At 42.9% G+C, this 14365-nt stretch overlaps 1 protein-coding gene across 1 annotated transcript in view; it reads left to right on the top strand.

The window, feature by feature from the left end:
• The window catches only part of LOC106594477 (leucine-rich repeat and guanylate kinase domain-containing protein), a 63638-nt gene that overhangs the window by 41956 nt on the left and 7317 nt on the right, over positions 1-14365 (top strand). Inside the window, exons 17-18 of the mRNA XM_045722269.2 lie at positions 742-830; positions 1973-2092. Of these exons, the coding sequence (XP_045578225.2) occupies positions 742-830; positions 1973-2092 (209 nt within the window). The remainder of the gene's footprint in view (positions 1-741; positions 831-1972; positions 2093-14365) is intronic.

The following is a 14365-nucleotide window of genomic DNA, read 5'->3' as shown; positions in this document are numbered from 1 at the left end:
CTCTCTCTGGGCCGTAGGAGCTGGCCTCCATCCACAGATACAGCATCATGTTTAAATACTGTATCTCTCTCTCTCTGGGCCGTAGGAGCTGGCCTCCATCCACAGACACAGCGTCATGTTTAAATACTGTATCTCTCTTTCTGCGCCGTAGGAGCTGGCCTCCATCCGCAGACACAGCATCATGTTTAAATACTGTATCTCTCTCTCTGGGCCGTAGGAGCTGGCCTCCATCCACAGATACAGCATCATGTTTAAATACTGTATCTCTCTCTCTGGGCCATAGGAGCTGGCCTCCATCCACAGATACAGTGTCATGTTTAAATACTGTATCTCTCTCTCTGGGCCATAGGAGCTGGCCTCCATCCACAGACAGCATCATGTTTAAATACTGTATCTCTCTCTCTGGGCCGTAGGAGCTGGCCTCCATCCACAGATACAGCGTCATGTTTAAATACTGTATCTCTCTCTCTGGGCCGTAGGAGCTGGCCTCCATCCACAGACACAGCATCATGTTTAAATACTGTATCTCTCTCTCTGGGCCGTAGGAGCTGGCCTCCATCCACAGATACAGCGTCATGTTTAAATACTTTATCTCTCTCTCTGGGCCGTAGGAGCTGGCCTCCATCCACAGATACAGCATCATGTTTAAATACTGTATCTCTCTCTGGGCCGTAGGAGCTGGCCTCCATCCACAGACACAGCATCATGTTTAAATACTGTATCTCTCTCTCTGGGCCGTAGGAGCTGGCCTCCATCCACAGACGGCAGCAGCTGGTCAGAGAGGCTCTGATGGGGAAGAGTCCCAGAGCCTACACCCAGCTCTTCAAGAGGTACACTATACCCTACCACTCAGACTTGATTGGAGTGTTCACTTCAAATCAACAGCTATTCTAGGCATCAACAGCCTCTCCTGTTGTCCTGATTGGCCACATTTGACCCTGATGTTGAAGTGGCAGGTTACAAGGTCATGTGGTAGAATGGTGTTGTATTGCATGCCAACAGCAGAGGGAGCTAGAGAGGTCATGGGGAAAAGTGTGTGTGTGTGTGTGTGTGTGTGTGTGTGTGTGTGTGTGTGTGTGTGTGTGTGTGTGTGTGTGGTGTGTGTGCGCGCGCATGTATGGCCTCTCAGTTAGGACCCTAGCTTCTTCAAAGACTGATCCAGTAAGTCATTGTACAGCTCTGTTCACCAAATACCAATGCTGTAGATTTAGCCAATCAGCCATCTCCTCTCATGTTCCGACCCAGAGCTATTCTCTCTCTGGTGGACCTGCTCTCCAATGGACCGGAACTCATATGGCTCGGTAATCAGCTCTAACCACCCACAAGGGTGGGGGGTGTGTGTGTGAGGGTAGATGCGTGGGGGTGTGTGTGTGTGTGTGTTAGGAGTCCAGTGTGTGTGGTGGAGTAAAGTTCACCCCGCTGCCATTCACACTCAAGCTGACAGGACATATACTCTAAGTCAAGTTCTGCATAATGTCTCATGTTTTACTGAGACTGTGTTTTCTGATGCATGTTGGGTAGGATGGTCACCTTCAGAACAGAACAAACTGTGTGTTTTTATATTTTATGTGTGAGAAACGCATACAAACATCTCTTGAGATTTAAGGTAGTCAGCGATGCACGGTGTAAACAGCAATATTAGGCCGACTTCTGCAACAACTAAGAGTATGAATCACAAGGCCCCATAGCTATCATGTTGCGTGAAGTGCATCTGTGCACATGAACAGATGTTTATTGTGAGTGCTACGTCTTGCATCGCGCTCCGCTGCAATATCCTGCTGCTCCTGGCAACCTCATCACTGAGTCTCAGTTTAAAGTGATAGATTTCATATCAGGTGTTGTTTAGGTATAACGAACCTCTGCATATCACCAATGTGTTGCAGCTACAATCTCTTACCAAGCTAGTGACACTGTCATGTTGACGCTATCATGTTATGACATGTTATGTGTAAGATTTATGTGTGTCTCCCAGGTGTGTTCACACAGCTCCATCATCATTGGCCTCTCAGACGCAGCGGGACCCCGCCCTCTCATCCCCCATGATGCCTAGAGCCAGCCATGATGGACAACACAACCACTCAGAGAATAACAGGTCTGTACCCAACACACACACACACACACACACACATACACACTATTATAGTCTCAACTTGTATAGTCTCAACTATATCCACTGCTGTTGTATTTATATAGTATAGTCCTCTAGGGGACTGTCCAGTATCCACTGTAATGCTGATCTTTATTATTTTCTAATAGACTGAAACGTACCAACCTGCACAGTTCCAATCTATCTTATTATGATTGATCAAGAGCAGTGCACACACTTGTGTTAGTATTCACTGGCTGAACGTATGTACTAGTATTCACTGGCTGACCTTATGTGTTAATATTCACTGGCTGACCTTATGTATTAGTATTCACTGGCTGACCTTATGTAGTAGTATTCACTGGCTGACCTTATGTGTTAATATTCACTGGCTGACCTTATGTGTTAATATTCACTGGCTGACCTTATGTATTAGTATTCACTGGCTGACCTTATGTAGTAGTATTCACTGGCTGACCTTATGTGTTAATATTCACTGGCTGACCTTATGTATTAGTATTCACTGGCTGACCTTATGTAGTAGTATTCACTGGCTGACCTTATGTAGTAGTATTCACTGGCTGACCTTATCTATTAGTATTCACTGGCTGACCTTATGTGTTAGTATTCACTGGCTGACCTTATGTACTAGTATTCACTGGCTGACCTTATGTATTAGTATTCACTGGCTGACCTTATGTAGTAGTATTCACTGGCTGACCTTATGTAGTAGTATTCACTGGCTGACCTTATGTAGTAGTATTCACTGGCTGACCTTATGTAGTAGTATTCACTGGCTGACCTTATGTGTTAGTATTCCCTGGCTGACCTTATGTGTTAGTATTCCCTGGCTGACCTTATGTGTTAGTATTCACTGGCTGACCTTATGTATTAGTATTCACTGGCTGACCTTATGTGTTAGTATTCACTGGCTGACCTTATGTGTTAGTTTTCACTGGCTGACCTTATGTGTTAGTATTCACTGGCTGACCTTATGTATTAGTATTAACTGGCTGACCTTATGTATTAGTATTCACTGGCTGACCTTATGTATTAGTATTCACTGGCTGACCTTATGTATTAGTATTCACTGGCTGACCTTATGTATTAGTATTCACTGGCTGACCTTATGTATTAGTATTCACTGGCTGACCTTATGTATTAGTATTCACTGGCTGACCTTATGTATTAGTATTCACTGGCTGACCTTATGTATTAGTATTCACTGGCTGACCTTATGTATTAGTATTCACTGGCTGACCTTATGTATTAGTATTCACTGGCTGACCTTATGTGTTAGTATTCACTGGCTGACCTTATGTATTAGTATTCACTGGCTGACCTTATGTAGTAGTATTCACTGGCTGACCTTATGTAGTAGTATTCACTGGCTGACCTTATGTATTAGTATTAACTGGCTGACCTTATGTATTAGTATTCACTGGCTGACCTTATGTAGTAGTATTCACTGGCTGACCTTATGTAGTAGTATTCACTGGCTGACCTTATGTGTTAGTATTCACTGGCTGACCTTATGTATTAGTATTCACTGGCTGACCTTGTGTAGTAGTATTCACTGGCTGACCTTATGTAGTAGTATTCACTGGCTGACCTTATGTAGTAGTATTCACTGGCTGACCTTATGTGTTAGTATTCACTGGCTGACCGTATGTACTAGTATTCACTGGCTGACTGTATGTAGTAGTATTCACTGGCTGACCTTATGTAGTAGTATTCACTGGCTGACCTTATGTAGTAGTATTCACTGGCTGACCTTATGTGTTAGTATTCACTGGCTGAACTTATGTGTTAGTATTAACTGGCTGACCTTATGTATTAGTATTCACTGGCTGACCTTATGTACTAGTATTCACTGGCTGACCTTATGTGTTAGTATTCACTGGCTGACCTTATGTGTTAGTATTCACTGGCTGACCTTATGTGTTAATATTCACTGGCTGACCTTATGTGTTAATATTCACTGGCTGACCTTATGTGTTAGTATTCACTGGCTGACCTTATGTACTAGTATTCACTGGCTGACCTTATGTAGTAGTATTCACTGGCTGACCTTATGTAGTAGTATTCACTGGCTGACCTTATGTAGTAGTATTCACTGGCTGACCTTATGTAGTAGTATTCACTGGCTGACCTTATGTAGTAGTATTCACTGGCTGACCTTATGTGTTAGTATTCCCTGGCTGACCTTATGTGTTAGTATTCCCTGGCTGACCTTATGTGTTAGTATTCACTGGCTGACCTTATGTATTAGTATTCACTGGCTGACCTTATGTGTTAGTATTCACTGGCTGACCTTATGTGTTAGTTTTCACTGGCTGACCTTATGTGTTAGTATTCACTGGCTGACCTTATGTATTAGTATTCACTGGCTGACCTTATGTATTAGTATTCACTGGCTGACCTTATGTATTAGTATTCACTGGCTGACCTTATGTATTAGTATTCACTGGCTGACCTTATGTATTAGTATTCACTGGCTGACCTTATGTATTAGTATTCACTGGCTGACCTTATGTATTAGTATTCACTGGCTGACCTTATGTATTAGTATTCACTGGCTGACCTTATGTATTAGTATTCACTGGCTGACCTTATGTGTTAGTATTCACTGGCTGACCTTATGTATTAGTATTCACTGGCTGACCTTATGTATTAGTATTCACTGGCTGACCTTATGTAGTAGTATTCACTGGCTGACCTTATGTAGTAGTATTCACTGGCTGACCTTATGTATTAGTATTCACTGGCTGACCTTATGTAGTAGTATTCACTGGCTGACCTTATGTAGTAGTATTCACTGGCTGACCTTATGTGTTAGTATTCACTGGCTGACCTTATGTATTAGTATTCACTGGCTGACCTTGTGTAGTAGTATTCACTGGCTGACCTTATGTAGTAGTATTCACTGGCTGACCTTATGTAGTAGTATTCACTGGCTGACCTTATGTGTTAGTATTCACTGGCTGACCGTATGTACTAGTATTCACTGGCTGACCTGTATGTAGTAGTATTCACTGGCTGACCTTATGTAGTAGTATTCACTGGCTGACCTTATGTAGTAGTATTCACTGGCTGACCTTATGTGTTAGTATTCACTGGCTGAACTTATGTGTTAGTATTAACTGGCTGACCTGTATGTATTAGTATTCACTGGCTGACCTTATGTACTAGTATTCACTGGCTGACCTTATGTGTTAGTATTCACTGGCTGACCTTATGTGTTAGTATTCACTGGCTGACCTTATGTGTTAATATTCACTGGCTGACCTTATGTGTTAATATTCACTGGCTGACCTTATGTGTTAGTATTCCCTGGCTGACCTTATGTGTTAGTATTCACTGGCTGACCTTATGTAGTAGTATTCACTGGCTGACCTTATGTAGTAGTATTCACTGGCTGACCTTATGTAGTAGTATTCACTGGCTGACCTTATGTGTTAGTATTCACTGGCTGACCTTATGTGTTAATATTCACTGGCTGACCTTATGTGTTAGTATTCTCTGGCTGACCTTATGTGTTAGTATTCACTGGCTGACCTTATGTAGTAGTATTCACTGGCTGACCTTATGTAGTAGTATTCACTGGCTGACCTTATGTAGTAGTATTCACTGGCTGACCTTATGTAGTAGTATTCACTGGCTGACCTTATGTAGTAGTTTTTACTGGCTGAACTTATGTACTAGTATTCACTGGCTGACCTTATGTAGTAGTTTTTACTGGCTGACCTTATGTACTAGTATTCACTGGCTGACCTTATGTATTAGTATTCGCTGGCTGACCTTATCTATTAGTATTCGCTGGCTGACCTTATCTATTAGTATTCGCTGGCTGAACTTATCTGTTAGTATTCGCTGGCTGATCTTATGTGTTAGTATTCGCTGGCTGACCTTATGTAGTAGTATTCGCTGGCTGACCTTATATAGTAGTATTCACTGGCTGACCTTATGTAGTAGTATTCACTGGCTGACCTTATGTACTAGTATTTACTGGCTGACCTGATGTAGTAGTATTCACTGGCTGACCTTATGTAGTAGTATTCACTGGCAGACCTTATGTAGTAGTATTCACTGGCTGACCTTATGTAGTAGTTTTTACTGGCTGAACTTATGTAGTAGTAGTATTCACTGGCTGACCTTATGTGTTCAAGAGCTTCTTCTTTACCGAGTTCTCGGGTAACAACTCCACACCATCTGGGGGCAAGTCTCTGTACACCTAAACATTGATGGATATCTGTCCCTGCTAATGCCTCCTCCCTGTGTACACTGGAATAACCATTAAAACCTCTTACATCTAGATGTTCCGCTAGCGGAACGCCTCACCAATATCCAATGGTAGAGCGTGGCGCGAATTACAAATACCTCAAAAATGCAAAAACTTCAATTTTTCAAACGTATTACTATTTTACACCATTTTAAAGACAAGACTCTCCTTTATCTAACCACACTGTCCGATTTCAAAAAGGCTTTACAACGAAAGCAAAACATTAGATTGTGTCAGGAGAGTACCCAGCCAGAAATAATCACACACCCATTTTTCAAGCTAGCATATAATGTCACAAAAACCAAAACCACAGCTAAATGCAGCACTAATCTTTGATGATCTTCATCAGATGACACTCCTAGGACATTATGTTATACAATACATGCATGTTTTGTTCAATCAAGTTCATATTTATATAAAAAAAACTGCTTTTTACATTAGCATGTGACGTTCAGAACTAGCATACCCACCGAAACTTCCGGTGAATTTACAAAATTACTCACGATAAACGTTCACAAAAAACATAACAATTATTTTAAGAATTATAGATACAGAACTCCTTTATGCAATCGCGGTGTCCGATTTTAAAATAGCTTTTCGGTGAAAGCACATTTTGCAATATTCTGAGTAGATAGCCCGGCCATCATGGCTAGCTATTTTGACACCCACAAGTTTGGCACTCACCAAACTCAGATTTACTATAAGAAAAATTGGATTACCTTTGCTGTTCTTCGTCAGAATGCACTCCCAGGACTTCTACTTCAACACCCAATGTTGTTTTGGTTCCAAATAATCCATAGTTATATACAAATAGCTGTGTTTTGTTCTTGCGTTCAAGACACTATCCGAAGGGTGACGCGCCGGCGCGTATCGTGACAAAAAAATTCTAAATATTCTATTACCATACTTCGAAGCATGTCAAACGCTGTTTAAAATAAATTGTTATGCGATTTTTCTCGTAAAATAGCGATATTCTAGTTTCTGGGCAGGAGTAATAACCAGATTAAATCGGGTACGTTTTTTATCTTCCGAATAAACTCTTAAAAGTAATCTTTTACATCGATAGCCGTCATCTTAATCATCTTATTTTCTGTCTCATAATGAAAGTTGTAAATTCTTGGTTATCTTCACGAACCCTGGCTAACAAGTTGAATCAGCAATACAAAATTGGGTTTAATTATTTATTTACTAAATACCTAAACTAATCACGCAGAATTACAAATACACAGAATACAAATGATGTCATACAGAAAACGTCCCGGTGGACGGAACCTGGTTACACAAAGGAAAGGGGGTTGGGCTTCAATGAAAGAGCGGGAAGACTTAGGAACGAAGAAACAGCAGCTATGCTATCGTAAATACATTATCTTATGCATTCTAAATCAAATCAATTTTTTTTTTATATTTTTTTTTTATATAGCCCTTCGTACATCAGCTGATATTCTCAAAGTGCTGTACAGAAACCCAGCCTAAAACCCCAAACAGCAAGCAAAGCATGTGAAAGAAGCACGGTGGCTAGGAAAAACTCCCTAGGAAAAACTCCCTAGAAAGGCCAAAAACCTAGGAAGAAACCTAGAGAGGAACCAGGCTATGAGGGGTGGCCAGTCCTCTTCTGGCTGTGCAGGGTGGATATTATAACAGAACATGGTCAAAATGTTAAAATGTTAAAATGTTCATAAATGACCAGCATGGTCAAATAATAATAATCATAGTAGTTGTCGAGGGTGCAACAAGCACGTCCGGTGAACAGGTCAGGGTTCCATAGCCGCAGGCAGAACAGTTGAAACTGGAGCAGCAGCACGGCCAGGTGGACTGGGGACAGCAAGGAGTCATCATACCAGGTAGTCCTGAGGCATGGTCCTAGGGCTCAGGTCCTCCGAGAGAAAGACAGAAAGAGAGAAAGAGAGAATTAGAGAGAGCATATTTAAATACACACAGGACACCGGATAAGACAAGAGAAATACTCCAGATGTAACAGACTGACCCTAGCCCCCCGACACATAAACTACTGCAGCATAAATACTGGAGGCTGAGACAGGAGGGATCAGAAGACACTGTGGCCCCATCCGATGATACCCCCGGACAGGGCCAAACAGGCAGGATATAACCCCACCCACTTTGCCAAAGCACAGCCCCCACACCACTAGAGGGATGTCTCCAACCACCAACTTACCGTCCTAAGACAAGGCCGAGTATAGCCCACAACGATCTCCGCCATGGCACAACCCAAGGGGGGGGGGGGGGGGGGGGCGCCAACCCAGACAGGAAGACCACGTCAGTGACTCAACCCACTCAAGTGACGCACCCCTCCCATGGACGGCCTGGAAGAACACCAGTAGGCCAGTGACTCAGCCTCTGTAAAAGGGTTAGAGGCAGAGAATCCCAGTGGAAAGAGGGGAACCGGCAAGGCAGAGACAGCAAGGGCGGTTCGTTGCTCCAGCGTTTCCGTTCACCTTCACACTCCTGGGCCAGACTATACTTAATCATAGGACCTACTGAAGAGATAAGTCTTCAGTAAAGACTTAAAGGTTGAGACTGAGTCTGCGTCTCTCACATTGGTAGGCAGACCATTCCATAAAAATGGAGCTCTATAGGAGAAAGCCCTACCTCCAGCCGTTTGCTTAGAAATTCTAGGGACAATTAGGAGGCCTGCGTCTTGTGACCGTAGCGTACGTGTAGGTATGTACGGCCGGACCAAATCGGAAAGATAGGTAGGAGCAAGCCCATGTAATGCTTTGTAGGTTAGCAGTAAAACCTTGAAATCAGCCCTTGCCTTAACAGGAAGCCAGTGTAGGGAGGCTAACACTGGAGTAATATGATCAAATTTTTTGGTTCTAGTCAGGATTCTAGCAGCCGTATTTAGCACTAACTGAAGTTTATTTAGTGCTTTATCCGGGTAGCCGGAAAGTAGAGCATTGCAGTAGTCCAGCCTAGAAGTAACAAAAGCATGGATTAATTTTTCTGCGTCATTTTTGGACAGAAAATTTCTGATTTTTGCAATGTTACGTAGATGGAAAAAAGCTGTCCTTGAAACAGTCTTGATATGTTCTTCAAAAGAGAGATCAGGGTCCAGAGTAACGCCGAGGTCCTTCACAGTTTTATTTGAGACGACTGTACAACCATCCAGATTAATTGTCAGATTCAACAGAAGATCTCTTTGTTTCTTGGGACCTAGAACAAGCATCTCTGTTTTGTCCGAGTTTAAAAGTAGAAAGTTTGCAGCCATCCACTTCTTTATGTCTGAAACACAGGCTTCTAGCGAGGGCAATTTTGGGGCTTCACCATGTTTCATTGAAATGTACAGCTGTGTGTCGTCCGCATAGCAGTGAAATTTAACATTATGTTTTCGAATGACATCCCCAAGAGGTAAAATATATAGTGAAAACAATAGTGGTCCTAAAACGGAACCTTGAGGAACACCGAAATTTACAATTGATTTGTCAGAGGACAAACCATTCACAGAGACAAACTGATATCTTTCCGACAGATAAGATCTAAACCAGGCCAGAACTTGTCCATGTAGACCAATTTGGGTTTCCAATCTCTCCAAAAGAATGTGGTGATCGATGGTATCAAAAGCGGCACTAAGATCTAGGAGCACGAGGACAGATGCAGAGCCTCGGTCTGACGTCATTAAAAGGTCATTTACCACCTTCACAAGTGCAGTCTCAGTGCTATGATGGGGTCTAAAACCAGACTGAAGCGTTTCGTATACATTGTTTGTCTTCAGGAAGGCAGTCAGTTGCTGTGCAACAGCTTTTTCTAAAATTTTGGAGAGGAATGGAAGATTCGATATAGGCCGATAGTTTTTTATAATTTCTGGATCAAGATTCGGCTTTTTCAAGAGAGGCTTTATTACTGCCACTTTTAGTGAGCTTGGTACACATCCGGTGGATAGAGAGCCGTTTATTATGTTCAACATAGGAGGGCCAAGCACAGGAAGCAGCTCTTTCAGTAGTTTAGTTGGAATAGGGTCCAGTATGCAGCTTGAGGGTTTGGAGGCCATGATTATTTTCATCATTGCGTCAAGAGATATAGTACTAAAACACTTTAGTATCTCCCTTGATCCTAGGTCCTGGCAGAGTTGTGCAGACTCAGGACAATGGAGCTTTGGAGGAATACCCAGATTTAAAGAGGAGTCTGTAATTTGCTTTCTAATGATCATGATCTTTTCCTCAAAGAAGTTCATAAATTTATTACTGCTGAAGTGAAAGCCATCCTCCATTTGCGAAGGCTGCTTTTTAGTTAGCTTTGCGACAGTATCAAAAAGAAATTTCGGATTGTTCTTATTTTCCTCAATTAAGTTGGAAAAATAGGATGATCGAGCAGCAGTAAGGGCTCTTCGATACTGCACGGTACTGTCTTTCCAAGCTAGTCGGAAGACTTCCAGTTTGGTGTGGCGCCATTTCCGTTCCAATTTTCTGGAAGCTTGCTTCAGAGCTCGTGTATTTTCTGTATACCAGGGAGCTAGTTTCTTATGACAGATGTTTTTAGTTTTTAGGGGTGCAACTGCATCTAGGGTATTGCGCAAGGTTAAATTGAGTTCCTCGGTTAGGTGGTTAACTGATTTTTGTCCTCTGACGTCCTTGGGTAGGCAGAGGCAGTCTGGAAGGGCATCAAGGAATCTTTGGGTTGTCTGAGAATTTATAGCACGACTTTTAATGCTCCTTGGTTGGGGTCTGAGCAGATTATTTGTTGCAATTGCGAACGTAATAATATGGTGGTCCGATAGTCCAGGATAATGAGGAAAAACATTTAGATCCACAACATTTATTCCATGGGACAAAACTAGGTCCAGAGTATGACTGTGGCAGTGAGTAGGTCCAGAGACATGTTGGACAAAACCCACTGAGTCAATGATGGCTCCGAAAGCCTTTTGGAGTGGGTCTGTGGACTTTTCCATGTGAATGTTAAAGTCACCAAAAATTAGAATATTATCTGCTATGACTACAAGATCCGATAGGAATTCAGGGAACTCAGTGAGGAACACTGCATATGGCCCAGGAGGCCTATAAACAGTAGCTATAAAAAGTGAGTGAGTAGGCTGCATAGATTTCATGACTAGAAGCTCAAAAGACGAAAACGTCATTGTTGTTTTTTTTTTTGTAAATTGAAATTTGCTATCGTAAATGTTAGCAACACCTCCGCCTTTGCCGGATGCACGGGGGGTATGGTCACTAATGTAACCTGGGGGTGAGGCCTCATTTAACACAGTAAATTCATCAGGCTTAAGCCATGTTTCAGTCAGGCCAATCACATCAAGATTATTATCAGTGATTAGTTCATTGACTATAACTGCCTTGGAAGTGAGGGATCTAACATTAAGTAACCCAATTTTGAGATGTGAGGTATCACAATCTCTTTCAATAATGGCAGGAATGGAGGAGGTCTTTATACTAGTGAGATTGCTAAAGCGAACACCGCCATTTTTAATTTTGCCCAACCTAGATCGAGGCACAGACACGGTCTCAATGGGGAAAGCTGAGCTGACTACGCTGACTGTGCTAGTGGCAGACTCCACTAAGCTGGCAGGCTGGCTAACAGCCTGCTGCCTGGCCTGCACCCTATTTCATTGTGGAGCTAGAGGAGTTAGAGCCCTGTCTATGTTCGTAGATAAGATGAGAGCACCCCTCCAGCTAGGATGGAGTCCGTCACTCCTCAACAGGCCAGGCTTGGTCCTGTTTGTGGGTGAGTCCCAGAAAGAGGGCCAATTATCTACAAATTCTATCTTTTGGGAGGGGCAGAAAACAGTTTTCAACCAGCGATTGAGTTGTGAGACTCTGCTGTAGAGCTCATCACTCCCCCTAACTGGGAGGGGGCCAGAGACAATTAATCGATGCCGACACATCTTTCTAGCTGATTTACACGCTGAAGCTATGTTGCGCTTGGTGACCTCTGACTGTTTCATCCTAACATCGTTGGTGCCGACGTGGATAACAATATCTCTATACTCTCTACACTCGCCAGTTTTAGCTTTAGCCAGCACCGTCTTTAGATTAGCCTTAACGTCGGTAGCCCTGCCCCCTGGTAAACAGTGTATGATCGCTGGATGATTAGTTTTAAGTCTAATACTGCGGGTAATGGAGTCGCCAATGACTAGGGTTTTCAATTTGTCAGAGCTAATGGTGGGAGCCGTCGGCGTCTCAGACCCCACAACGGGAGGAGTAGAGACCAGCGAAGTCTCGGCCTCCGACTCCGACTCGCTTAATGGGGAGAACCGCCCATTTGGAAAAGGAAAATGCAATAAATATTTACTCTGAGCTGCGCTTCGGTAGATTGGTCGTAGATGCTGGCCGGGTTGGCCAACAGATCTTCCTGTTTTCGGAAGAATGTCAATGGTGGTCAATTGGATACGTGGTGGTATCTTCGTCTAGTTGTTAGACTGGATCCGTCGTCCGTCCTTTCCTAGCCCACGTCTACAGCGGCCGCTGCTAACTCAACTGCTAGGAAGTATCACTTCTGTAGTGAATAAGCTCAAAGTTCATACCATTCGCCACCAAAGCTCACGCCGAGGTTGGCTTAGTTCTGTACTTGACATGTGTGTCCTTCTAACGTAAAGGCTGCAGACCTCCCGTACTGGAACAACCTGGTTATCTTTTCGTCAAAGGCTTATATAGTGGAGAGGGGGGAAGGATGTGTTTCATCGTTTATAACCCCTCCTCTTCACTGGGGTGGGCCACTGATCAAGCAGGGCACTTTCCTTATGAAAACCCAATTCTCTCATTTGGAAGCTAAAATTACATTTAATCTCCTAACAAACAATTTCAATATCAAACATTTCAATTGCATAACAATTCCATGTTACTCTGATAACTAGAGGGTGTATACTTTCTCAGGTACAGTTTATGTCGTCCTGTCATCCGTCATAATGTCTCAGATGACAACCGAACCTGACATACATACTCATTACGTTCCCAAGCATATTTCCAACTGGTTTTATTACCAAAATATGGTTCCTTTTCCCCATTTGTTTGATGTTCCCAGACTCTCTATATTTAACACAGGCTATTCAAGTCCTTCAGTAGGGTCAGAGAGGGGAAGGGAGAAAGGTATTTATGGGGGGGGGGGGGGGGTCATAAACCTTACCCACAGGCCAACGTCATGACACAGGTGTGCAAAAATATTTTGTCAATTTTAGAATAAGGCTGTAACGTAACAAAATTTGGAAGAATTCAAGGGGTCTGAATACTTTCCGAATGCACTGTACCTAATGACATGACCTCAATTAACTGGTACAAATTTAGCCCAGTTTTCATGGCTATAAAAGATCCCGAAGTCTGCATGCTTAGGCCAGTTTGCCTTCAACACAGACTGTCTGATACCACCTGTATGGGATATGTTTTACCTGTCTCTCTCTATGGGACATATTTGACGGAGGAGTGTCTTATCGCTGATGGCACTTTCCATCACTTTCTCTCCTCAAGTATCTGGTTTCACAACAGAATATGTTCCTGACAGCCCTATGAGAAGGAAGGGTTGTGTCAGTGTGAGACTAGACTGGGACAGAGCCAACCTGCCAATGAGACTTTAATACTGTGTGTCAGGTTTCTACCAGTCTATCTACTGTAACAGTAATGTACATACACACACTTGGCAGCTCCATTGCTTTCTCCTTTTCACTTGTCTTTATTATTTCTCTGTGTGTCTCTGTCTGTCTCTCTCTCTCTCTCTCTCTCTCTCTCTCTCTCTCTGTTTTACTCTCTCTCCCTGTTTTACTCTCTCTCTCTCTCTCAGTTTACTCTCTCTCTCTGTTTTACTCTCTCTCTCTGTTTTACTCTCTCTCTCTTTTACTCTCTCTCTCTGTTACTCTCTCTCTCTCTCTGTTTTACTCTCTCTCTCTCTCTCTGTTTTACTCTCTCTCTCTGTTTCCTCTCTCTCTCTGTTTTACTCTCTCTCTCTCTCTGTTTTACTCTCTCTCTCTCTCTCTCTCTCTGTTTTTCTCTCTCTCTCTCTCTCTCTCTCTCTCTCTCTCTCTCTCTGTTTTACTCTCTCTCTCT

Source organism: Salmo salar, chromosome 07, assembly GCF_965601325.2.
Source record: "Salmo salar chromosome 07, fSalSal1, whole genome shotgun sequence".
Taxonomy (NCBI): domain Eukaryota; kingdom Metazoa; phylum Chordata; class Actinopteri; order Salmoniformes; family Salmonidae; genus Salmo; species Salmo salar.
This window is presented reverse-complemented; position numbering and strand designations above follow the sequence as displayed.